A 25,004-nucleotide genomic window follows, 5' to 3' on the forward strand; every position below is an offset into this window, starting at 1 on the left:
TTTTTCAAAAGCCTCTGCTCACTACAGGGAAATTTTTCCAAAGTGAAAAAGCCTGTGAAAAGTCACTTAAAAAGCACATTGGGCCTCCGGAGTAAAATTACAGAGGTTTAACTAGAAGATGTCTCTCTTCCTCTTCAAAAAATCCGGTTGAAGTCCTCTGCAAAGCCCTGTTAGGCTAAAAAGAAAGGCAGAAATATTGTGATATTTAATTATTACCATGTTCATTTCATGCCACATTTCTAGAATTCCTTCGTACAATGTGTGTGCATGTGTGTATATTCATAAAGAGAAAGAACATATATTCTATATATTATAGAATCTTGGCCTCACTTGTCTAAGTGACAGAATATATTTAAGCCTGTTTTATGGTACTTGCAGTTTACTTTTACTATTGAAATTATTATAAAGATTTAAAGTATTACATCTTTGCTCATGTGATCCGTTGTTACTGTATCATACGGCCAACTCCATGGTGAGAAACACAACCTCTGATTATAATCTTGTTCCTATGGGAGAATCTGATATCCACTTTATGATGTGGTTTCTAGGAACATGTTGTGGTGAAAAGTACAGAAGGGCTGTGTTTTTCTAAATTTAAGCTTTCAACCCTTTGTAACATCAGTTATGACTTGGCAGGATGTGAACAGTGTGTCTCAGACTGAAGGTCGTTTGTGCATTGGAGTGTGGTCTCAAAGCCGCCCCTAAACGCATGCAAAATGTACATTCAAGTCCAGCTTTCATTGGAAAATTTGGATTTTTACGTGTATACAGTCATATCTCCGAATCATGGTTCCAGGGTTTTATAAAAAGTGCTATAAAAGAAAACATCTCTCTTCTTTTCGATGCCAGGCATCTTTATCTTCTAAACAAACCAAAACCATAATTATTGACAGCAAACCTGGGTTTTCCTTTCAAAAATTCAAAAGCTCATTTTTGTGTGTTTCTTTTTGTTATTTATTTATTTATTTATTTATTTTTTTGTTTTTTGTTTTTCTCCGGTACCGGGAACCGAACTCACGACGTTGCGCTTGCTAGGCAGGCGCTTTGCCGCTGAGCTAAATCCCCAGTCCCTCTTTTTGTTATTAAGCAGACTTAATATTACTTGGTGAAATTTTTAATTTAGTAGTTGACTTGTAAGGTCCTATAGAGAATTATATTCCTAAATTATCAGAACAACAACAGTTGTTCTGTTACTGATAAGAAGCTTATCAATTCTTTTGAAAATATTTAAGTTGAAGACCTCTAATTAGCTCTTTTTAAAGAAAAAACCTCTTTTATAACATTATTCATTAGGCCTTAGAAACTATATGAACCAAATAATTCATCTGCCAAGAAATACTGAGATACAGTGAATTGTAGTGTTAGCCAGGGAAGAGTTACCACTTGTACTTTTTCTTTAATTATTTCTATGAGAAAAGTTAGTCAAACTACTGCATAGATGAAAAACATACTTGATAACAGATATGAATCAGGAAATAGGAGGTTAATCTTAGAGACTTGGACTTGGAAAGGATAATCATGATAATAATATATCATAGCTTTAGTACTAGTTACAGTATGTAGTTAGTTTAATTTTTGGTGGTGCTGCTGTGGATTAAGCCCAGGGCCTTGTGCATGTTAGCCAAGTGCTCTGCTGCTCAACTATATCTCTAGCCCTCTGTCGTATTTAACAAGTTTTAATTTACTTTAATATTTCTTCAGTAAAGCCATAGTGCCCATGACAGGAGGTGGGTCTCCAGCCCCTGAGAGAATCTTCTCACCAGCAAGGCAGAGGCACTGCCACCATCCCAGGTGTCACACACTGAGGCCTGGCCTAGAGCGAAGGAGAGGGCTGTGTTGGGGCCCCAGCTGTGCCCCACTATGAGCCTTTCACAATGAACCTCACAAGTCATCTGACACACGCCTTTCAAACCGAACATCTGGTAGACCTATGGCACCCCCATTTCATGGATAGCCTGGCTTCTTTTTGCTTTCTGTTGCTATAGCACATGTATGACCACCAGAACTACTGACACGTCTTTCCTGAGGTGCCTGCCAGCCTTATTTATAAGACACATTGTGTATATCTTCCTGGAAGTTATTTCTCTTCATTCTACTCAGTGGTCACCAAGTGCCTGTTCTGTGCCCAGGACTGGCTTAGATGCTTGCCTGTACTGCCTTTCATGTTATTCACATATATGTGAAACCAAATATTAGTTCTATTAGAAACCGCAGAAGAAAGGGCTCAAAGTAGGAAAAGAAACTCAAAACCTTTATTCCATACTCAACAGAGTGGTCATTGGGACTGTATCGGCATGTGAGTTATGACCACCTTACTTCCCAAAGTAGCAGCATTTAAGCAGCCTTAAATGAATAAAAAAGGACACAAAAATGATAAAAAGCAATGTTAGGAATCTGGATGTTAAATTTATCTCAGGAGTTTCCTGGTGGCCAAGGCAAAAGGACAAAACAAAATTCTTAATCTGTAATAAAAGGAAATATAGGACCAGGGATATAGCTCAGTGGCATATCACCTGCCTGGAAAGCACAAGGTCCTGAGTTTGACTCCTGGCACAAAAAAAAAAAAAAAAAAAAAGAAAGGAAATGTACAAATTCATTTGGAAGAGGCTTCACTGCCCACTAGATTATGAAATATTTTTGCATAGGCACTTGAGTACAGATATTGTGCAACAAAATAACCATTTTCAAATGAAAAGCTGGATAGAATTAGTGAATTTCCTTCTGATCACTTCTTTGTGTGATAAATAGAAATATGTGAGACCATAAGTAGAAATACCTTCCCCAGCATTAAATTCTGGGAGTGATTATTCACTATATATACTTTCTAGAAGAAAAATTATGTAACAAATGGAATAAAGTTTTTTAATATAAGATTACAAAAAAACAGAAATGTTAGCTTATGACCAAAGTTGCAGATATACTCTTCCATTGTAAAGATATTTTTTTCTGGGAATTTAAGCTAATATGGTGTAGGAATATGCAGTTTTAGGAGTCAATATTCTTGGTCTTATCACAAACAATAAAATGTTGATAGAGAATTTTATAAATACAAGAGGAAATGGAGACTACCAGAATGGCAGAATTCCATCTCAAATTCCTCTTAGAATATTCTCTAAGTGATTGCTACCTAAAACTGCAAAAGTCAATGTAAGATTTCTGTACGCTATGGTTAATTTTAAAATATTCAAAGTATCAACTATTTTTATTGCTATTTTTGCTAATGCTAATTTTATCAAATGCCGCACCATCATCACCATTTTAGTCCATTGTAAGATTCACATTCTCACACTTCGAAATCACTGATGTCAAGATGCGTATAATCAGTGTCAGCAAAATTGGTACCATGCTCTTCCTTTCTAAGAGATATATAAAATATGATAAGACCAATGGTCTTTTAAATTCAATAATTATAGAGGGTAGTAATTATTTATTTCATAGATACATCTTACAATTTTACAACACAAAAATATAAATACTTAAAATAAATAGGAATTTATTGTGGCACCCAAAGAACAGAGGACTAATTATTTGAAGTTCTTGACATTTAAAATGTATTAGATTCTCCTTTGTTTTTGAAAGACAGAGAACTGGCACCTTAACTGAATCAATATTGTATTAAACCCTAGGACTTGATGGAAACAATTCTGGCAAACTTACCATGTAAGTTCGTGTGTGTAAAACGCATCTTTAAGTTTACTAAGTGTTCTGCTGATGCTGCCTTCCCCGTCTATCTAGTCCACAGGCCACATACTTCCTTACAAAGTTCTCCAGACAGTGTTGTACCAAGACCATGGAGATGGCATTTTAATGTCAAAACAAAATAATGTAGCAGAAACCTATAGAAACCATGTTGCAGTGACAAAATGAAATGTCAGTGGAGGTCTATTGTAACGTAATGTCAAAACAAAATGTCAGCCAAAATCCATGGAGACACTATTATGATATCAAAAGGAAACAATATCAGTGCCAGGCTGTAGAGACATTACAGTATGAGAAAAGACAAAACAAAATGGTATCTGCAGAGGCCTGTAACTTTTATGTCTCAGTGTGACTTCATGTCACATGGTTGGCATGTGATAAACATTGATAATATTTCATTATATTTTCCAAGTCTTTCTTTTGCCACTCAAGAAATCGCAGACTCGTTCTTTAGTATAAATGCCTAGCTTAGAAAATTGCTGATAATTATATCTAGACCTAAGCCTGTGCCTATATTTATGCCATGTCTTTGTCATTATTCTCTGTGTTCATTTAGACCTTCGGATGCAGCTGAACACAGAATGGGTTCCATTTGGTCTTGGCTTTGCCTGTGTGCACACTAGCACTTGGACACCAGCTGAAAGTATAAAATACAAGAAAGCAGGATTACAATCTGCTTGTATAGCAGCATACTGAGTTTAACAGATGCCACGTTCCATTCTTTCCCCTCTGCTCTCAGGTGGAAGCTGGCAGGACCCGGCTAGCCTCCTGGCCTGAAGGCTGGTTTTGAAATGTTGCCTGGATCCCGGTGACCTTTGACCTTTCCACCCATGCTCAGTAGCACTGGGGCTGGGTACTTACTTCTCCTGTCTTCCTAGTTCTTTGCCATTAATCAAGAGATTAAAAATTCTATGTAGAAACAAAAAAAATTATGAAAATCTGTAATGATGTGAAACTGAGGATATTCCTTTAAAAAGTTAAGTTAGTAAAGTGTGAGTCTTTGAACATTTTAGACATAGAACAGTGAAAATTTTACTAGATAAAGCAACTCATAAAGGTCAAAAGGGTTACCCCAATTTTAGACAATTTGTGTGTAGGAGTCAACACTGATTTATATTTGTTTTAGAAATTTGAAAATTCTCAAAATTGAGAGGGGGGGAAAGGGTCAAATTGGTGAGAGGAAGAAAAAAACCTTAATCAGTATAGGTGCCTCAGGAAAAAAGATTTGTTTTTCTCATTTTGATCAGCTGCAATACAATTTGAAAATCATGTATTAAGCAACAATACAGTAAAGTCTCATTTAAGTAGAAACTAAACAATCCCACAATTAGCAAAAATGTTTGCAAGTAGGAATTTCAGGGGAGAGAGTGCAGAATGAGGGATCGAACTAGGGCCTTCCATGTGCCCGGAAGTGCTCTACCACAGAGCCATAGTCCCAGCTCTTTTTGTACTTTGTTCTGAGACAAGGTCTTGCTAAATTGTTCATGTTGGCCTCAGACTTGTGATCCTCCCGCCTCAGTCTCCCAAGCCAAGATTACAGGCATGCGCCACTACACCCCAACCTTCTTTTTCTCTGCTCAGTATACCTCATACTGAGAATGAAAGGTCACGAAAATCTCAGTGTTTTCCAAAGGTTACATAATATGTATTGTTGCTTCTGTCCAAGATACAAGAGACTTTCTAAAAGGGTTTTCTAACGCAAGGATTGAAATATAACAAAGGGCTTTTAGTAAATTTTTAGATAATCAGATTATGAATTGGTTCTTCTAAGACTATGATTCCTCAGCATCTTCTATCAGGGTTGGCTTGCTTCTATCAGTTCTCATTCAGTAACCACAAGAGCTATGAGATCTTATAGAAAAATGGTCCTCTGTGTGTGTGGCTGGGCTGTGCTGCGGCCCGGGGTTGGCTCTCAAAGCGTGCCTCTGTGGCTATGGGGGCCTAGACTGTGGGAAAATTGTGACACACAGTTGTTTACCATGAGCACCAGTGGAATGATTTAAGAGATCTGAATAGGAGCTGGTCATCCTTTGGCAGGAGGATTAAGAGTGAAGGCCAGCAAATCCTGAAACAGGATTAAAAAGCTGCATGTAATAATCACCACATTTACCAGTGGGAGTAAACTTGTATAATAAACATCTCAAGCCAAACTGTGAATTTCATCACATGTCAAAGGGAAGGAAAACTATTTTGAGTACAGTGCCAGAACATGTTCTTGGGAGAAAAATTTTGGAGGACTTGACTAAATCTTAAAAATAATATTTATTTTATTGGGCTTTGTAAACTACAGTATAAATGCTTTAGAAGTTTAGCCTTCAAAGCCAGGAATAGTGGGGCATACCTGTAATCTCAGCTCTTGGAAAGTTGAGGCAAGAGATCACCACAAGTTCAGGACCAGCCCAAACTATATGGCAAGACCCTGAATAAAAACGTTTTATACTTAAAAACATATGTATAGCAAAAATTCTCTGAAGTTTGTTGGGTACTAGAGGACATAGTCATATTATTGTAACTAATCACTATCATCAATTTAGAAATTTATAATCATATTTCATATACTTAAAAAGTATAAGTATCCCACATGCCAGTTTTTCTTGAAAGATATTTGCTTTGTTTGAGAATAATTGGGAATTAAGAATAACACCAACTTTAAAAGTCCAGCGACAGAGTAATGATAGTTTTTCCTCCAAAACTCCAAGAGAGTGAAAAATTGAAATATTAGCTCTATTTTATAATGGAAGAGGAATATGATGACAGAATGACCCCAAAATGTCAAGATACAAGTTTACACACCTCTGACCAAACATTGTTGGATTCTCCTTTGAAGACATTGAATGGCCCCAGTAAAGGAGCCTCATACACTCACACAATTCACACCCAAAATTGATTCTTGAGCTAGAGATGTAGCTCAGTGGTAGAGCATTTGCCTAGCACTTGCCTAGCAGGAGGTCCTGAGTTCAATCCCTAGTACTGCCCTCCTGCCCGCAAAAGGTAGCTTTAGCCAATCTTCCTATGGTAATGGACACCAGCCTATAAGCCTATTCATGCAAAGTGACTAATGTGGTTTTTGGCACTTTACTTTTAAGTAGGTAAGGGGCAGAAAGCATATCAGATATTTGCAGAAAGCTTTGGTTATGGAAGACAGACTCTGAAGCAAACTTTTACAAAAGAGGAAAACTTGGAAAACAAAATAGAAGAGAAGAAAATAAATATTAAAGAACAGAAAATAAATAAAAACCAAGCATGAAGAGCCAGCTATTTGAAAGTATTACTGAGAAAATATGAATGAACTCTTGAAAAATAATATATATCATAACAGCATTAAGAAATGTAACAGACAAATTGGTAGATGAGATTGGGAAGCTTCTGAAAAAGTGAACATGAAATATAAGACAGAGTAATATATTCAGAAGAAAAAGGAAAAAGAATCAAAAGTTTATTCTGCGAGGTCTAATGTGTAGTTAATATGCTTTCTAGGAAGAAAGAACAGAAATAATAATGGAGAGAGTATTACAGGATAACACAAGAAATTTTTACAAAATTGAAAAACTTAAGGTTCTAGATGAAAGACTTCTAGATTAAAGACTACTACCAAACAAAATCAATTTTTAAAAACAAAAGCATTGTGAAATTTCACGATGTCATACAGAAATGATCTATGAAAAAGATAGAATAGACTTGGGAATCAAAACACCATCAGGTTTCTCTAGTAACAATGTAGCACCACCTTTAAACATTGAAGGGAAATTTTTTTGTGCCCACAATTTCATACCTAGCCAAACTGTCAGTAAGAGACAGTGGTCCAATAAATATATTTTAGGTGTGCAAACACTTTTTTTTTTTTTTTTAACTTCTAGTCTCTCCCTTTTGGAAAGCTACAGAATGTGTGCTCTGACCATCTGACCATCCTCAGGATAAAGATGAAGGGAGGGGCCAGGATTTCTGCTGTGCAGAGACCTGGGGAGCAGTCAGTCCATGTGTGGGAAGAGCATGCAGGTGGGGGCTTTCAAGAAAAGCTACTGGGATTGATAGACTAGGATGGGTTTGATCTTGTGGAAATTTGTGCTCCAGAGAATGGAAAGAGGCTGGTTCTAAGAAAACAAAACCAAAAAAAAATCAAGGAGGTCATAGAAGAACAATGTAATCACAGTGTCCCACTTGAATTAATAGTGAACAATGCGGGCTGGGGATTTAGCTCAGCGGCACAGCGCCTGCCTGGCAAGCGCAAGGTTGTGAATTCAATTCCCGGTACCAGAGAAAAACCAAAAATAAAAAAATAGTGAACAATGTTTGCATACATTATGCAAACATTGTATCATTTTTAGATAAGGCATGCTGTAAGTGGATGGGAGGATATCAGAGATGGGAATTGGGAGTGGTGATTTTGACGGCAGTGTAAGAGAGAACACTTCATCCACCTCAATCGCAAGTCAACAGCTAAGTTTAAAATTCAACAGACAGCAGTATAATCATATCATTCAGCAATATTTAAATACCAGGGGAATTTGGTTGGATATGGATTATCGTGAAATCCTTGGCTTTTGTTTTATGTACATATTAATAAATTATACTTAATTACAGTAAAATAGTATAAAATAAATGAAAGAAAGTGAGCTGTGGGAAAATCATTGATGAGGAATTATGATTGGTCTACAGTATTTCAAATGAAGATAGAACGATTATCACAGAAAACAGCTGAAACTCCTAAAACTTTCTGTTAGGATTAAGTGGTCAGAGAGATAAGATGTAATAAAGCAGGAGATCCTTTGCCCTCAAGGCATTTTAGTTAGCATTTTAAAGTTTAAGCTATACATTTGTATTACCTTAAAGACATGTAAGCTATTTTATAGTTTTAAAATGTATCAATAATGCCAAAGCAATCTGGCCACACTGTTTGTGTTTCCCTCGTGTGATAATTTAGCTAAGGCTGGAATGAGAGATTGGTTTGATTGGCATTTCTGTTTCATTTATGATCTCTAGCCAAAGAAACAATTTGTTAACTTGGATATGGCCAAATTGGGACTAGAAATAAAGCCCAGAAAGTTATTAACTAATAATTATTAAGTTAATCAAGAGCATAAAATAAATAGAAATAAAAATGATTCCAATGGGCTTTAAAATGTTTAAAAATCAACTATACATAAAAATTCTTCATTTAGACACATCCAACTTTTTCCTTTTTTTTAGAAAACTGGTGAATAAATGAATGTTTCCCTACTTTCATTTTAGTTCTGAAAGACTTTGCCTATTATGAAATTTATCTCCTGCAAATCTCCTGTTACATTATGTTCCATTTTAGTCACTTGAGGAAAGCCACATAGAATTTAGCTATGATTTAGAATTGAGCTTTGGAATTTTATCATTTAAAAAAATAGTTTTCTGTGGCATTTGCAATTACACTGTCATTAAAGACAGAGAATGAAAAACAAGATGTTAGCCTTGAATTTCGTGTAATCATTTCATGATTAAAAAATTAAAATAATGGTTCTATAATTAGTTTCTATGTTTGTATGATAAAACCTCTGTGATAACGAAAAAGAACATGATAATCATTTTATTTTGTCATCAAATCCGTCAGGCTTTATAATTTAATTTGCACTGCTCTTTTAAAGGCTCATAATATATTTTCTGATTTTCACTTTCTTAGTTTATCATACTTTACACCTGTTAATACTGAATTTCATTTTCTCTTTATTCAGGCATGCCAGTGTATATTTTAGTTTCAAAAACCAGCCTTAAATGTGGGTCACAACTAGTTAACTTTTGTATCCTCGGTGATTTTATGGAATGATAGTAGAAATGATAAGCTTTCTTCAACTCTTACACCTTTTAGAATAGTTTATGTGTCCTTGCCATGTATTAGAGAGTTCAAGAAAAATCACACGTGTGGAAAACATGCGTTTGGGCATTAACCCCAAATTATAACTGCTTCTTGCACTATACAAAGAAAAGTGGTGTGTGTGATTGCTATAGGCATAACATTTCACAGCAATGTTCTAGCGTGCATTTTAATTCCTGGTGTACCTGGGAAGCCCTCTTTCCAGTCACTTACTTGGTTAAAGTGCCACCAGGCTGCCTGCTAGGGAGTCGAGAAGACTGGGGAGACCTAGGCTGGTCCCTGGCTGCTGCCCTTTGCCTTGTTCCCCACAGGGCCTGGTAAGGAAGTTCAGTGTAGCTCTTTCCACCAGCTCTGGGCTTTTAGGCTCTAGCACACACTCACAATATTCAAAAGTCATTTGTATAAAAGTTTATGAGAATATGGTTTCTTCAACTTTGCTAATTAGTTTTACATTGATAATTCTTTTAAAACGGCTCCATACAGTGGTGCGTGCCTGTAGTGCCAGCGACTCGAGAAGCAGAGGTAAGAAAATCTCTTCAGCCCAGGAGCTCAGGGCTAGTCTGGGTAACATAGTGAGACCCCTTCTCAAAGAGAAAAAAAAGCATTGCTAAATAATGCTACTTTTGTGTTGAGTTTTCAGCAAATGCCTCATTAGAGGCATGGTTGCTCTAGATTTAGCAATCTTTTTGGGTTGAAACCAGCTAGGATTATTTCTGTGACACCAGTCTGGAATTGCTACCTAGGGCTCCCAATATAATGCCTTTTTCTATGTTTTTTCATTGGGTCCTAACTAAAATTATGTATGTGTGTGCATGTGTGTGTTCTGTAGCTGCAGGAATTCTCGAGAAGTAAAGCTGAATTTTTCTCAGTCCTGTCTGAGCCCAGTGACAAGCTAATAAGGAAGAGTGATGATGGTAATAAGATGGGGTGAGGGTGCATTCCCGAGATTCTGCTGCCTCTAAAATGATAGGCCTGTTACCGAATGACCACAGAGGGACTCCCGCAAGATCTAGTCCTGAGGCTTTCTGATGGAGAGGTGACCTCCCTGAGCCATAAAGCACTGGGAGCACTGGAACCATCACATCAGAAGCAAATGCAGGATTAACAGCTTTGGAGACTACCTTTTTAACCCGGAGAACATAGCTGTATGTTTTTAATTTGTTATGATTTATTACACTGAAATTGGTGCGAAATGGACAACAAATCATGGGTGTCAGAATCTAGAAATGAATTTTATCAGCTGAGCAAAGTGAATGCCTTTGGGATTTGCATAAGTTTCTCATAATTCTTTTCATATTACAGATGATGAGGAAAACTGTGAAAATAAAGTGAAAATGACACGATATTTCCTAAGTAGCTAATTTTGCATGTACACATAGACACATATAAATATAGCCACTTAGCCTCAGCGGAGGCTTTCTTTAGAATTCAAGCTGATTTGTATATAATCAGATATATTTATCTAAAAATCTGTAAGTCAGTATGAAGACAGTTTGTTCCATATCACACGTATCCGGCATTATCTACAGAAGAATGCAAACATTATAATAAGATACCTACCAATAACTTTTTTTTCAAAATTCAAATTTTAAAGAGGGAATTTAGACTCACATTCCAGTATAAACATGCTAAGATGGAAGAAAGATCTGCCCCAAAATATCCGATGTTATAAATACCCTTCAGCATCACAAAAAAGCTGCCCTTGTTAGAAACTGACTTTGCATGCATAATTAATCTGAGCATCGCATTCCTCCTTCACAACCAAAAGAGAAATTGAATTCAGGTGTTTGGTGAGCATATGGGGGATTTACTGTGAATTTATGACCTGTGGTTTGAGTGCAAAACCCCAAGATATTTGCTGATAAAACTTAATGAAGCTTGTGCAAAGTAGCTATTTTTATTTGTAGTTTGGTAATTGATACATTTCTTGGTTTAACCCTCCCACCCTTTCTCCGATTCCTTATAAGTCTTGCGGCTGGAGAGACAGAGCCACAGCAGAGACTCTGAGCATCCTGATCAGCTTGGTCCAACCTGCTTTCCTATCTTGAAAAGTTCAGAGATTGCTTTTCCACAGCAGTGTCTTCTGCTCCTTCCCTTCCCTTTTAACTTAGTAATTTAGGCATCTCCACCTGCGCAGGTGACAGGAGGCAAAGCCATATGCTTTGAGCAGGCACCTGGAGGAAGCAGTCCTTCCTTACAAGAGAAGCAAAAGTTTTCAGCAAGGGGTGTCATCACTATTAAGGGAGATGTGGAGATGCTCATCATTAGCATTTAGCAAGAAGTTCATTGCGATCCCCCCAGACCGAGCACACTTTTTGTGAGCACACAAACTGTCTTCATACTGACTTACAGATTTTTACGACAGGAAGCTGCCACCATAGCCTGGCTGGGTCTCTCTGGCTCGGTGTTTGCACCTCAGGTTTCAGAAGAATGCTCCTGATTTGAGTGTCAGGAGGGAAAGCAAATGTTGAAGCTTTCCATTTTAACATGCAGGGTGTAACGGGTTTAATGAGAAACCAGTATTTGCTCACTCATTTGCAGCAATTAAGAACTTAGTTCTGACATCTGTAGATGAGAACTATTTACCTGGCGATTAGAAGATCTGGAATATTTTATGGAATTGCTAATCAGCATAGAAAATTATCTAAGTGGCAAGAAGGTTGTTTACCTCTATACTCAGAGTGTGTCAATTCCTGGTAGTTCTGCTTGGATCCCTTTTTAGTTCAGTGAAACCCCACCCCCCCCACACACACACGCTTTAGTCATCCCTGCTCAAGAACTTGTTTGTATCCACTTTATCATACTGACAATCTGTCTGTTTCGAAAGGCTTACAACTCTGTACCTCCGTGCATGACATCACAGTAAGACATTGCTTAATGATGTGAGACGCGGTGGTCATTGCTGGCTGCCTGTTACTGAGGCTGCGTGACAGGTCTGCCCTACATCTGTTTCACCCGGTGTCACTTTGCCTACTCTGTCAACTTTAAATGACATCCATGAAATAACCTGAATTTCAGACTTGCCGCTGATATAAACGAAGGTGCAATAACAGATTCAAGAATTAGTGATTAGACAAGGAGGGAAAATTTGCTCTAATTTCCCTCCAATAAGTATGTTTCAAGAAATAATTGTACTCTGGAAGGGAGGTCTTTTCACATAATGGACTGGATCATTAATTTTTCCATTGTGTAGCAATAACAGAAGTCAATAAAGACATACATTCCCCTTCAGTAAGGGGACTAAAACACAGAGTGACCGTTGAGCCATTACCTAAGGACACTGTTGAGGCTTGGAAAAGTCAGAGTCAGGTAAATAGGCTCCTTGAGGGTATATGAACCGAGTCCTGGAAGCCTTAAGCTACTCTGCTGTTCTTTCTCCATGTGCTGGGACTCAGACTCTAATGTTGTCTCTGAGCTGTAGGACTTTGAAGTGCTGGTAAGTGAAGGAGAAAAAATTCTTATAGAGACCAGCAGTTAGCAGAGCTCTAGCTTTACCCTCTTAGCTATGTGCATGGGATACCTGTTCTCACGATAGAAATCTGTCAACAGGAAAACATTTCAGGTATAATTTGAAAACTGACTTGGAATTTTTTAACTGGGGAAATAATAATGTCCTTTTTCATCTCCAAGAATTGGATGTCAAGTGCAGGTGTTATGGTTTGTGTGTATGTCCCCCCAAAGCCTCATGTGGCCATGGGGCAGGCTTTTAGAGTTGATTGAGGTGTGAGAGCTACACCCACCCTGGGGTGGATAGTTTGCATATGTAAGGGAGAGGAAAAGGGTGCTTGAGGCCATTCCTCCCCCATTCTGCCCTGGTGTATGCTTGTTGCTTTGGCTGTGTTCTGCCACCATCAGCTGTAGCTCTCTGCCATGTGCCACTCTGCCTTGTAATCTGCCAAGTATGGACTGAAACCTCCACAAACTGTAAGTGAAATAAACCTTTCCTTCCTTAATTTTGAGCGTCAGATATTTTGTCCCAGCAACAAGAGAAAAGTAACCAAAACAGCAGGTGTGAAATTCATAGCATTTAGAATAGAATTTTGTACTCGGGCCAAAAAATAAATTGCGAAGGCTGGGAAGTATATAGTAAAAATAAAATGACCAAAGAGATAAACTGACATGGTTATCAAAAATCTTTGCTGTGTACCCATTCTTTTGTAAATTGAGGATTCAAAGGAGATTTCTTAAGTCCTTGCCTTCCAAACTAAGGAGAACAAGTTTGAGCCACAGTTGCCTTGCAGGTTATATGTGTATGCAGAGTCCAGTAAGTCCTTAGTCTCCTTCAGAAAGAGGAACTAGGAGTGGGTCCTGGATTCAGCTGTACAAAGAAGGTGGTCAGCAGGTGTATTGCACTGTGCAGGCAAACACTCATATCCTTGCCTGAGTCTTGTGAACCTGCAAAATGGGGTACTTTAGGAAGGTAACAAGTCACCCTAAGCTTTTGGGTGCACCTCCATGGAACATCTTGACTATATACTGGTGTTCAGAGGAAGTCACATTGCATTGGTTTTAGATACAGTGGTACCTCAGTTCATGAACTTAATTCCATGATTCTGGTTGCAAACTGAATTGGACAAGAACCGAATCAAATTTCCCCATAAGGCCCACATTGACCCTAACCATTGAATTTGATTCTGTTCTTATCCAATTCAGTTTGTGACCAAATCATGGAAAGAATTTAGTTCACAAACGGAGGTAGGAGTGTAGGATCTGGCAGTTGACATTTTCCAGTTGCATCTTTTGCGGTGGTATTTGTTTTATGCAGTTTCTTTCTGACCAGAACTTTGGGGCAGAAATCCATATATATGATAATGATGGAACTCACTTGTACAGTATGACTCCTGCCTTTTCTTCTGCTCTACTGACTGATTCACTCTTGCAACAGGCAGTATTTATTTGGTACTGGGCATGGCCAGGCCATATGAGTTTCTAGGCTGCTTATGATTAGTCCCTGTAATGCTGTTTAAGATGATGTGGTAGTAGTGGTGGTGAGACTGGCTGTACATGTGGATTTGGGGAGGGAGACTTAGGGAGTTTATTGCTACAGTATCGCTGTGTAACAAGCTGCCTGAAAGCCCAGTGGCATCTAAGCACAAGCATCGCACTTCACTCATTTGTGCACATAGGCTGGGAACTGGGTGCTCCAGGCTGGACCCCATTAGGCCTGGCTTTATGTTGCGGGTGGGTCTGTTATGGTCCTTGGGTCTTACTCCTGTGCTGTGGGTGTGTTCTTGTCATTGTGGAAGGCAGGAACACAAGAGAACCAACCCAACATGCACGTACACCTCCAACCTGTTTACATCACATCTGCTGATATCCTGTTGTCCCAAATAAGCCACACAACCAAAGCCAACATCAGTTGAGTATTAGCTTTCCTTTGCTGCCTCACAGAGTAACATAAGTTTAGCAGCTTAAACAGCTCAGATTTATTATACAACAGTTTCTGCTGTTCTGGAGTCCAGATGTAGCTTAACTGGAGCCTCTGCTCAGGATCTTCTCCAGGTGGAGTCAGAGGGTCAGCCAGGCAGGGTTCTCCTCTGGAGCTTCCACCAAGGAATGCCAGCCTGCTTGCTCCAGGCATTGTTGGTGGGGTTCTGTTCTTTGCAGCTGTGGGATTCATGGCTGCTTGATTCTTCAAGCAGCAAGAGGGAGAGAGACAAGCAACATGGATCGCAGATTCTTACAGCACTGCATGATGTAAGCAGGTATATTCCATGACTGTCGCCCCATCTCATTAGTTAGAGGCAAGTGTGGGTCCTGTCCACACTCAAAGGTAGGAGATTGTAAGAAAGGGAAATGCCAGGAAGCACGAACCTCAGGGGCCACCTTCAACTCTGACCTTCAGAAATACTTGCTGAGCAATATACTGTGCCACAGCAAGTGGTAAAGTATCTACGTGTTAAATGGCGATGATAATGGCACAAACTTAAGAAAATCATTCCCACATGCAAGCAAAAGAAGATACTGGAAGATGGTATTTGGGTCCTGTGGCAGTTACAGACCAATTGAGAAGAAAAGATGAATGTGGGTTGGAGCAGTTAAGAAAGGCTTCCAGGATTGAAATTTGATTTCTTTGACTTACTAGAAAAATGGGGGCAGGGGCTATGAAAAGTGGAAAAATATGAGCACATTTATCTTCCTCCCCTTTCAGCAGCTTCTCTTCTCTTGGACTAGACAATGTATTGACTTCTTCTTCTGAAGAACATGGAAAGCCTGACCCAACTCATCTCCTCCCTTTGGTCTTTTCTCTTTCTTCCTTTCATGGGAAAGAGAGTGTATACCAAGATGGTGCCTCCTCATTAGAAATATGAGTTCTTCCTTGCTTTGAATTCTGGATCTGAAAGCTCTGCCCTTGCTTTCCAGATTTCTTTTGCAAAATTAAAAATGCAAATGTTAAAGTATTTTTACTCCATAAAGAATTAATCAGTCATATCACAAACTCTTCTCTCTCAGCATGTGCTCCTCCAGAAAGATAGGTCAAAGCCTAAGCCTGCAGGAAGGCAGCTCCACACTCAGTTTAGACAGACTAGAAGGAGAGGACAGTTCACGAGGATGAGACCATAGGGACAAAGCCCACTTATCAGCTTCTTAATCCACTCTTCCCTCAGCATGCACGAGGTGTGGGTTCCAGGACCCTTCGCACACCAACATCTGCAGATGCCGAAAGCCCTTATAAAAATGGTATAGAGTTTCCATGTGAACCTGCACAATCCTCCCATGTACTTTGGACCATCTCCAGATTGCTCACAATGTCTAATGCAGCATCAATGCTACACAAACAGTTGTTACACTGTATCATTTAGGGAAAAATGAGAAAAATGTCTGTGCACATTCAGCACAGTTGTTTTTTCTGTCTTTCCACCCAAGGTTGGTTGGTTGGTTCTGAGGACCCGGAACCATGGATAAGGAGGGGCAACTGTGTTTGCCTCTCAGGACTGCTGTCAGGGGACCACGAGTCCTCCCTTGATCCAATGGAAGTAAATAATCATGGGAAGCAGCATATAGAACAGATTGCATCTGTAGAATATAAAGCACAGGCTACAAGCTAGGCACCAACAGACCTGTTTTGTTTGCCTTACCGAGAATTTAAAAAGGAAAATAAGTCCACTTCTGAATTCAGATGTATTTCAGTATTTCTGACTTCTCTTTTTTAAAATTAGAAGGCAACCCCAGGCCTGTGACCCCCGTTTGTCCCACAATGCAAGCGGTGGCTCACTTTCCTTCTTTAGCTAGTGACCGTGAAGGTGTTGGAATTTGCTCCAGCCAGAAAGCATATCAGCGTGATTTTCAAAGTGTTGTCCATACACCTGCACCAATTTCAGCATGGACACGGGTTCCTGGGCCCTGTGCTAGGCTGGCTGAATGCGAGTGTTAAAGCTGAGCCTCAGTGATCAGTGGCTTTAGCGAGCTCCCTGGGTGATCCTCAGGCACACAGAGCATGCACAGAAGCACTGCCGCATAGGACCTGGGGAGCTGCTGCGTGAGTGGGCAGCAGGCCGTGTGCTTCTCAGCTCTTGTGGCAGCCTGCAGAGAGAGCGCGCCTGCCTATGTGCGGGCAGGTGTTTTGCTGCCTTTAGGAACCATCTTTCCGTACCCAGTTGCTGTTCTGAGGCCCCACACACTGTGCAGTCTGCCTCTGAGAGGCGAAGGTCTGACCCATGGGAATCGCACACGGAAGATCTGAGTTCTGGACAGTGAAGGTTTGCATTGTGCTGTGTGCACTGGGCTGGAAATCTGCAGGGTGGGATCCCAGGTACGCTTCCTCAACCCCAGCAGAAAAAAGCCCAGATCATAAAGAAGCAAAAGCAACGTTGTTCACTTAGTTGACTCACACATGCATACTCTCCATTTGAGCTATAAAACCCAGTGTGTAAGGGGAGGCACGGCATTAGTATTGGACCAAACTGTCTTTTGTGTCTGTTTATACAAAAAAGCAGCTCCAGCAGTCATTCTCATCAACTCTATTCCCATCTAAATCAGGCAAAATATCTGGAAATCATGTTTATTGACTCCTCATTAAGAGTTTTATTGTTTCACCCATCTGATTGACTTAGGAAATATTTTTATTATATTCCTCCCCAAAAAAGGGGGCTGATTGGGATGTGTATGGATTAGTCACTATGGCTAGTGAATATTTAAAATTTCCTTTAGAAGAATTTTAGAAGCCCACATTTGAATTGTTGGCCCATCACACACTGGCCTGAGAAGCAGAACTGAGTGTCGCGAGGGTTTCATCTCATGGAGCCACGATTTCACCTTCACACTGCCAACTGTTGTTCCCCAAGGGTGCTTGACGGTCTTCCAGTCTTTGCAAATCATCATCAATCATGAAGCCATTGCAGCCTGTTTTCCAAGTTCAACCCTGAAAGTGGCTTGCTAATCTTATAAGCCAATCAGCTTTCTCTAGAGCAAAGGAAAGGAGGGGAAGACAGTGGCCTCATTTGCTGCTTTGGAAATAAGAGCAGAAGTTACTTCCAGAGCTTGTCTTTTACTCTGAAAAACATTGAGGTCAATAGCATTTAAAATTAAGGACACTGGGTCAACTTTCTTTGTTGGGAGAATGGATGTTTGCTTAATGACACACAACAGGAGGTCACTTTTCATCACTTCACAATTCATGAGCCTAACAATTTGTAGGCTTAAAACTATGCATGACAATATTAGAGAAGTATTTCTGGTTAGACTTGTAAAATACTTTGTCAGTCAAGCCTCTTGCCATCTTCTCATTAAAAGCTATGATGTATGTTAGGAACAAAAAAGGCACAGCTGGAAAAGTGGCAGTGACATTAATAGATGCTCACTCTCCTCTCTCTTTGTCTGAGGGGTGTGGCAGTCCATCCTGCACCATCCCAGTTTCATAGACAGAAGAAGGGGCTGTACAGAACAGGCGTTATATTGGGCAGCCGTCATTGAAAAGTTATGTGTTGGGCAATATAAGGTGCTGCATATATTTTTTAAAAATCTCACAAGAATAAGAACCCGCCTACTCCAAGAGTGTGGAGGAAAGTTTTGACACTGGACCTAGTGTGGGCTGAAGCCTTATGCTATCCAACAGCACATTTTACAAACCTATTAACGTTTAATGTTCTCCGGTTGATCAGCTCAAAAGATTTGCCAGCAGAAGACACAGGGAGGACAAGCATTCATTGACTGGGAAAATAATTAAATTGGAGGTATTGTCAGGATATTCCAGAAGCACTAACAGAACTGCTAGAAAGATGAAAGAGACAGAGACTCTTCCCAGTGGGCTCACTGAGGAAAGACTGCTCCATATTTCTAGAAGATGTTCATATCATAGTCCTAGGCATGCATATTTTATATGGGAGATTTTTAAACCTTTGGAATTCTTCAGAATACATGAAAGTAGTTGTAGACATATGTCTGTCTGATAATTTTGTATATGCTAGTTTGGTAGACTTTCTCTTTCCAAGCTACCACTCACAAATTGCATCTCCCAGGGGGGTGTGCAGCCCACAGAGCTCATGCACACCCCGAGTAACCAGGGCAACATGTTTTCATGAGGACACCTGATCTTCCCGATAGCCTGCAGGTTCCTATTCAGCCAGTAGCTGGAAGGGAGCATATGATCACTATGAGGCTGAGTTTGTGTCCTCCACAAGTCTAAGTTTTCCTGGGAAGACAGTATATGCCTGGTGTGTTTAAGCAGTGTTTGATGCAACTTCATATCTTATGAATGAATGGACCAAAAGTGCTGTGACTTAGGCTGACTTAATTTTAACTATTTATCTGTACTAGTCTTAGTATAAAAATACTGTTATAAAATTTGTGCAGTTTTTACAAAGGAGGAACTTTGGAGCCTGATATGTTTTATTATGTGGTACACATGGTTTGGTAATAGAAGAGCTGTAGTGTGAGCCAGCAAGTCTGAATTCTAGTCTCACTTTCCCTGCTGGTCTGCTTGGAGACCGCAGAGAAGCCACTCTTCTCAAATGTCAGTTTCTACATTTGTGTGTGTGTGTGTGTGTGTGTGTGTGTGTATACACATGTGTATGAAATAATACCTGTTGTACCAATCATAGAAGAGCTTTGTGAGTATAAAACCAAATTCAATGTTTTAAAAAAAGAAAATATCATTATTGACTAAATGGTTGCCTTGTGTTAACACTAACACCTGAGCTTATTGTTTAACTGCTTTTCATTTATGCCATGAGAGTTGCATTTTGTTCATAGACCTCTGATGACTCGTAAAAGGGAACTTCATGTAATTGCATTATGAAAATAACACTGCACATCTGTAAGGCTAGGCTTTGTGGTGTCATCTCACTGGATTGTCACAACTGTGAGCAAAATTAATTCCATTTCATACATAAAGAAACTTCGACTCTGAAGTGCCCTAGCCTAAGGCGAAGGACCTGGGCCAGTCCCAGTATTCCTACCACTTAAAAGTCATGTCCTTTTCTAAACAGCTTCACTACCAACACTTTAGCAGGATTCAGAAAGGAGTTGCAGCTTTGAAAGAACAGTGTACAAAGAATATACTGTACAACAACAATATGTATATATACATAGCAGAAATAATCTACTGTTTACCCTGTTAGAGATCCATCTGAAATAACGCCAATAAGCATAAATCCTAAGAAAAAAATGAAAACATTTTAAATACCCAGGTACTGTCGTAAAAATCACTTCCTCTTAAGTAGTGTCATTTCATAACAAGTTACCATTTTTCCTAGCAACTGTACTTCACAGGTCATATTTCTGAAGGATGTTCATTGTTGCCCCTTCTCCCTTTCAGCAACAGATCAACTCCTAGCAACCACGATCGGATACAGCGTCTGCGGCAAGAATTTCAGCAAGCAAAGCAGGATGAAGATGTTGAAGATCGGAGACGTACCTATAGCTTTGAGCAACCCTGGGTAAGTACTGTATTTGTAAGTACTGCAACTTTGTAAGTACTGCAACTTCCCTGCAGTAAAGGCTTTTGAGCTATGACCTCAGTCTTTTATGAAATGAGACACAATGGAGCCAGATTCCTTTGACCTTTAACATATTGACCTTTCCCTCATTTCCGTCTGAGTTTCATCATTGCTAATTTCATTTTATGTCTTGTTCCATCTGTCCATTGCATAATAGGTCTAATTAGCCGTGCGACAAGACATAGCAAATTTATTCTTGTTCTCTACTATGCATTTTTATTAAGTTTAGTAAATATTTTTCTATAGATATATTTTTCTGAGAATCAGAGCCACAACAAGTTCACATGTATATTTATGTCTAATAGGCACAGCGTCAGTGTTTAGTATTCTTGATTTTGGTGTGTGTTGTACTATAGATTGAGTAGAGAGCTTTTGCACTGAGCTACATCCCAAGTCCTTTTTAATATTTTTATTTTGAGATAGCGTCTTGTTCAATTGCTAAATTGCTGGTCCTGGACTCCAACTTGTGATCTTCCTGCCTCAGCTTCCCAGAGTGCTGAGATTACAGGGATTATACCACATCTGGTTTAATAATTTTTGATTCTTCATTTTCCCTCTTCCCCTAGGGTATTTGTTAAATACCTCTCATCCATTACATCTCCATTCTACTCCCTGCTCCGCACAGCCACAGAGTAATCTTTCTAGAACAAAACTTGGATTGGTTCTCAGTGCCAGACCTGTGTCTTCATCTTGAGTTTCACCCTGAATAATGACACTTCTGGGAATGGAGGTGGAGGAGCAGATTTGGGAGTTTGAGATGATGGGGATTTTGAAGAACAAGAATTTCTTTGGAAAAACTGAGAGGGACGCCCTTTGGGCTGAACAAGGTTAGAGAATCAAGCCCTGAATACGACAAGGTCCAGCCATTATGATAATGTGTCCATAGCTAGTAGTGCTTAGAGGACTGGGAATAATAAAAGCACATTTGTAGTTTAATCTACACTGAACGCTGGGAGCACAGAGCAGGCAGTCTACAGCCCAGTGAGGACGTGGTGCGGCCTGCCCCGTCTGGGTAAGGAGGCAAGGACAGCCCGGGAAGGATTGTCCTGCTAGATTAGGAGCAGTCAAAGAGGTGTCAAAGGTCTAGGGGTTACCAAGCCCACCAGGTTGTGCTCAAAAGAGTTTTCTGGCTTCAGGATCTTTTTTTGGGGGGGCGGTTTCCCAGTACCGGGAATTGAACTCATGACCTTGCCCTTGCCAGGCAGGCGCTGTGCCGCTGAGCTAAATCCCCAGCCCCTGGCTTCAGGATCTTGAAAGTAGCAAAGTTCTGGATGAGGCTGAAATCTAAGGGGTGTCACCTTTGCATGCGTATTACAGGAGCAGAGGAGAGATTACTGTGAGTCCTGTTTAGACAAAGTGTTGAGAATGTAATTAATTCCATGAGACTTTTGAGAGAAGGGCCGAAGGAAGAATGGTGTTAGAAAAGACTTGAAGTAAAATAGATTATCCAGTTTTTTGGGGAAAGATAAACTGCTCAGCTGAAGGATCAAGAAGTTGGTTATGTTGAAGGAAGTGGAGATTAAAGGCAGAGGGGCAATAAGAGCCTTCAATGCTGGAGTGAACGTTGGGAGAAAATGGGACCAGGACCAGAACTTGGTTCACTAGTTAAGTGGCCTGGCGCTGCAGGCTTCAGATTTTTTATTTTTAAACCAAGAAAATTAGAGTAGATGACTGTCGATTACTACACGCTGTGACAACTTGAGCATTAAAGAGGAAGCTGAGTGTGCAAAGCAGATGCGAGCAGAGCTCCTCTGGTTGGATGTCACAGGTGATAACTGCTGTGGAGCGGAGTTTCTCAAAGTATGGTCCACAGCCCCATCTCTAGCATCACCTGGACACTTGCTGTACACACTCATTCCTAGCCCTGCTTCAGACCCGCCAGCTCGGAGCCTCTGTAGTAGGGCCATGGAATCTGTATCTTAATGCGCTCTCTAAAGCGGAGACATGGTCAGCTTTGGAAAGCACCATTCTAGAGTCTCATGGTATCTGAGGTCCTTTTTGATCCTAATACCTAACACCCCAGTGCATTACATAAAAGAAGAACTCTTTAAAGTTCTGATTAAGGGATTTAATGATCATATTGGAGTTGAGGCAGATGCATTTGGAGGATTAAAGGAGAAGGGGGAAAAAATGGGAGAAGCTGTGCCTGTGAAAAGGTTCCGCTTAGTTTAGAAAAGGAAGGTGGGGCCTTAAAGCTGGCAGTGGGACCAGCTTCCAGAAGTAAAACTGCCTCAGGGAATCAATCCTTGGCCTGACTGTGGGAAATTTATAAATCAAGTTCGGCAGGTCCCATAGCTAGGAAAATCTACAATTGTCTTCTACAACGGTACTGTTATTAATAGTATTTTCCTAGAGTATTTACTTTTCTAGCTGATCAAGTAAATGGAGTCATTTCTGTGTAGGAACAGGACAGAACTATGTTGATTTAATCATATTATTGGATGTAATTGGTTCCATCTACGCCTACCAGGTTCATTACAGCAAGGTTGTTTCGTGATGCATGGTAAATATATTCTTAACTCTAAATGTGCACAAAGAGGTTGGAAAGTATAAGGAACAAAAGCAGTATAAACCTGAAGGCGAAAGCAGCAAGTGCAGGTAGAAATGGTTGTCTCTCTCTCCCTTTCTCTCTCTTTCTCTGTCTCCTCTCTCTCTCTCTCTCTCTTTCTCTCCCTCCCTCCCTCTCTCTGTTTCTCACACACACACACACACACACGTACGTGCACACACACACGCGCGCGCGCGCGTGCGCGCACACACACACACACACACACACAGAATTCCAACCCAGCAGTGGTCTTACCATTCCCCACACCCTACCATTAGGAGCGGTGTTGGGCCACTTTACTTTCCCTGGTAATGTGATTATCAAACCAGCATCTTCGCAACATTTGTTCTTTAATTACTTAATTCATCAAACTTACTGAGTGCGTCGTGTGTTGCAGTGCCGTGCTGGAGAACAAAGCTGGGAAGGTGGTCCTTAGAACCCTGTGGCCTTGCTGCTCCAAAGCAGAGGGACACCTTGTACAGTACAGAGGGATCTGACAGGGTAGGCATGGGGCCAAGGCAGCAAGAGGACAGAGGCCATAATAAGTTTTGAGTGGACAGGAAGTGCTTGAAGGAACCCCTCTCTGAAGACAGAATATACAAATTTGAGAAACAGAGAAACATATCCTTGGGAACTAAGATTTACAAATTTAATTCTAACTGCCGACAGGGTTATCTATGTACAGAATTCCAAATTTGAGGCTAAATGAGCATGTCCTGCTTCTTAGCTCTAGCTGTTTTTTATTGAGAGAAGTAAAGAATGATTGGAAACCTATTTCAGGGCTTTTTATAAGATTTTACAATAGGGATAGTGAAGATACTGACATACCTGTGTTACCTACTTGTAAGAACAGTCACTTCAGGGAATGCATGTGGGAGCCTTGTGTACTTGGAAACTCAATGACTGCAGGTCTTGGTCCAAATTATTATACATCAAAATTGCCATTACAACTTTAGACAGACAGCGTGGCTGTATGATTATTCCCTAGAGTGAATGAGCAGGGAATTATTGGGTGACAGGCTGATTACCTAAGAAATGGAAAAATTCCCTAAGTTGTGGGTCAGAAGTTGACCTTTTTCTCTTTTTGTTCATTTTCAAAGAATTGGGAGCTTGCTGTGGACTCTTGTTCTACCGATCATGTAAATGAGCTTAAAGGAGCTGCAATTTTATTTGCTATATTAATTTTCCTACCAATTCTGATCATTACCTTACTAAAAGTTGCTCAGCTGTTCACTTGGGCTATGGTTTTATTAATCCATTTCACAAAATGAGCTTTGGCTCTCTTGGAATCGCTCCTCTCTTCCCCTACATAGGCTGACCTCACAAGGTCGCTGTGTTGGGAAAGGAGACGTGACCTCACGCACTGGAATGGTCTGTAATTGTTTTAATGTTAAGGAGCCACAGACTCATCCCCAAGCTGTGTGCGTAGCTTAGACGGTATCAGATGAACTTACACTTGTTAGAAATGCCCACACACAAAGTGCAAACAGATGTGTCAGAAAAATATCCAAGCCAGTGACTTTATAGACAGAGTGGGGTGCAGCAGAAAAGTCATCCAAATAGCCCTTTTCAGTTCATCTATTTCAAGCATGTACGGATGCACCTGTTCGTGGGCTTTTGTTCAGAATAATTTCGGGGCCTGAGGGAGCTGATTTGTGGCACAAAAGGTCTTTAGATGAGCAAAGGCCCAGAAAATTCCCTTAGCTCCCTAATTGAAGTGAGTTCTCTCCCAAGTGGAGGAAGAGAAAAAGGAAAAGCAACTTCTTCTTTGCGTAGTGCCAGGTGCAGCCTAAATACAGCATCAAGTTGCTTTAAATCTTTAAGATAATGGAACAATAGCTGAGGTTATTGGGGTTATTATCGCTGAGCTCAGATATGGACAGGACTTAGTGTTGCTTTTAAAAAGAATTAAATTGCAGGCTGCACACGTAAGTACAGTATGCTGTTAAAATTTTGCAGATACCGAAGTATCGCCCACAAG

General features: G+C 40.0%; 1 protein-coding gene across 14 annotated transcripts in view; it reads left to right on the forward strand.

Annotated features, from left to right (window-relative positions):
• Pard3 (par-3 family cell polarity regulator) overlaps nucleotides 1-25,004 on the forward strand; it is a 527,188-nt gene that overhangs the window by 488,624 nt on the left and 13,560 nt on the right. For all 14 annotated transcript variants that reach the window (XM_005398126.2, XM_013521392.1, XM_013521386.1 and 11 more), the window contains one exon: nucleotides 20,295-20,415. In XM_005398126.2, the coding sequence (XP_005398183.1) occupies nucleotides 20,295-20,415 (121 nt within the window). The remainder of the gene's footprint in view (nucleotides 1-20,294; nucleotides 20,416-25,004) is intronic.

This window comes from Chinchilla lanigera, unplaced genomic scaffold (assembly GCF_000276665.1).
Source record: "Chinchilla lanigera isolate Chin_1 unplaced genomic scaffold, ChiLan1.0 scaffold00061, whole genome shotgun sequence".
Lineage (NCBI taxonomy): Eukaryota > Metazoa > Chordata > Mammalia > Rodentia > Chinchillidae > Chinchilla > Chinchilla lanigera.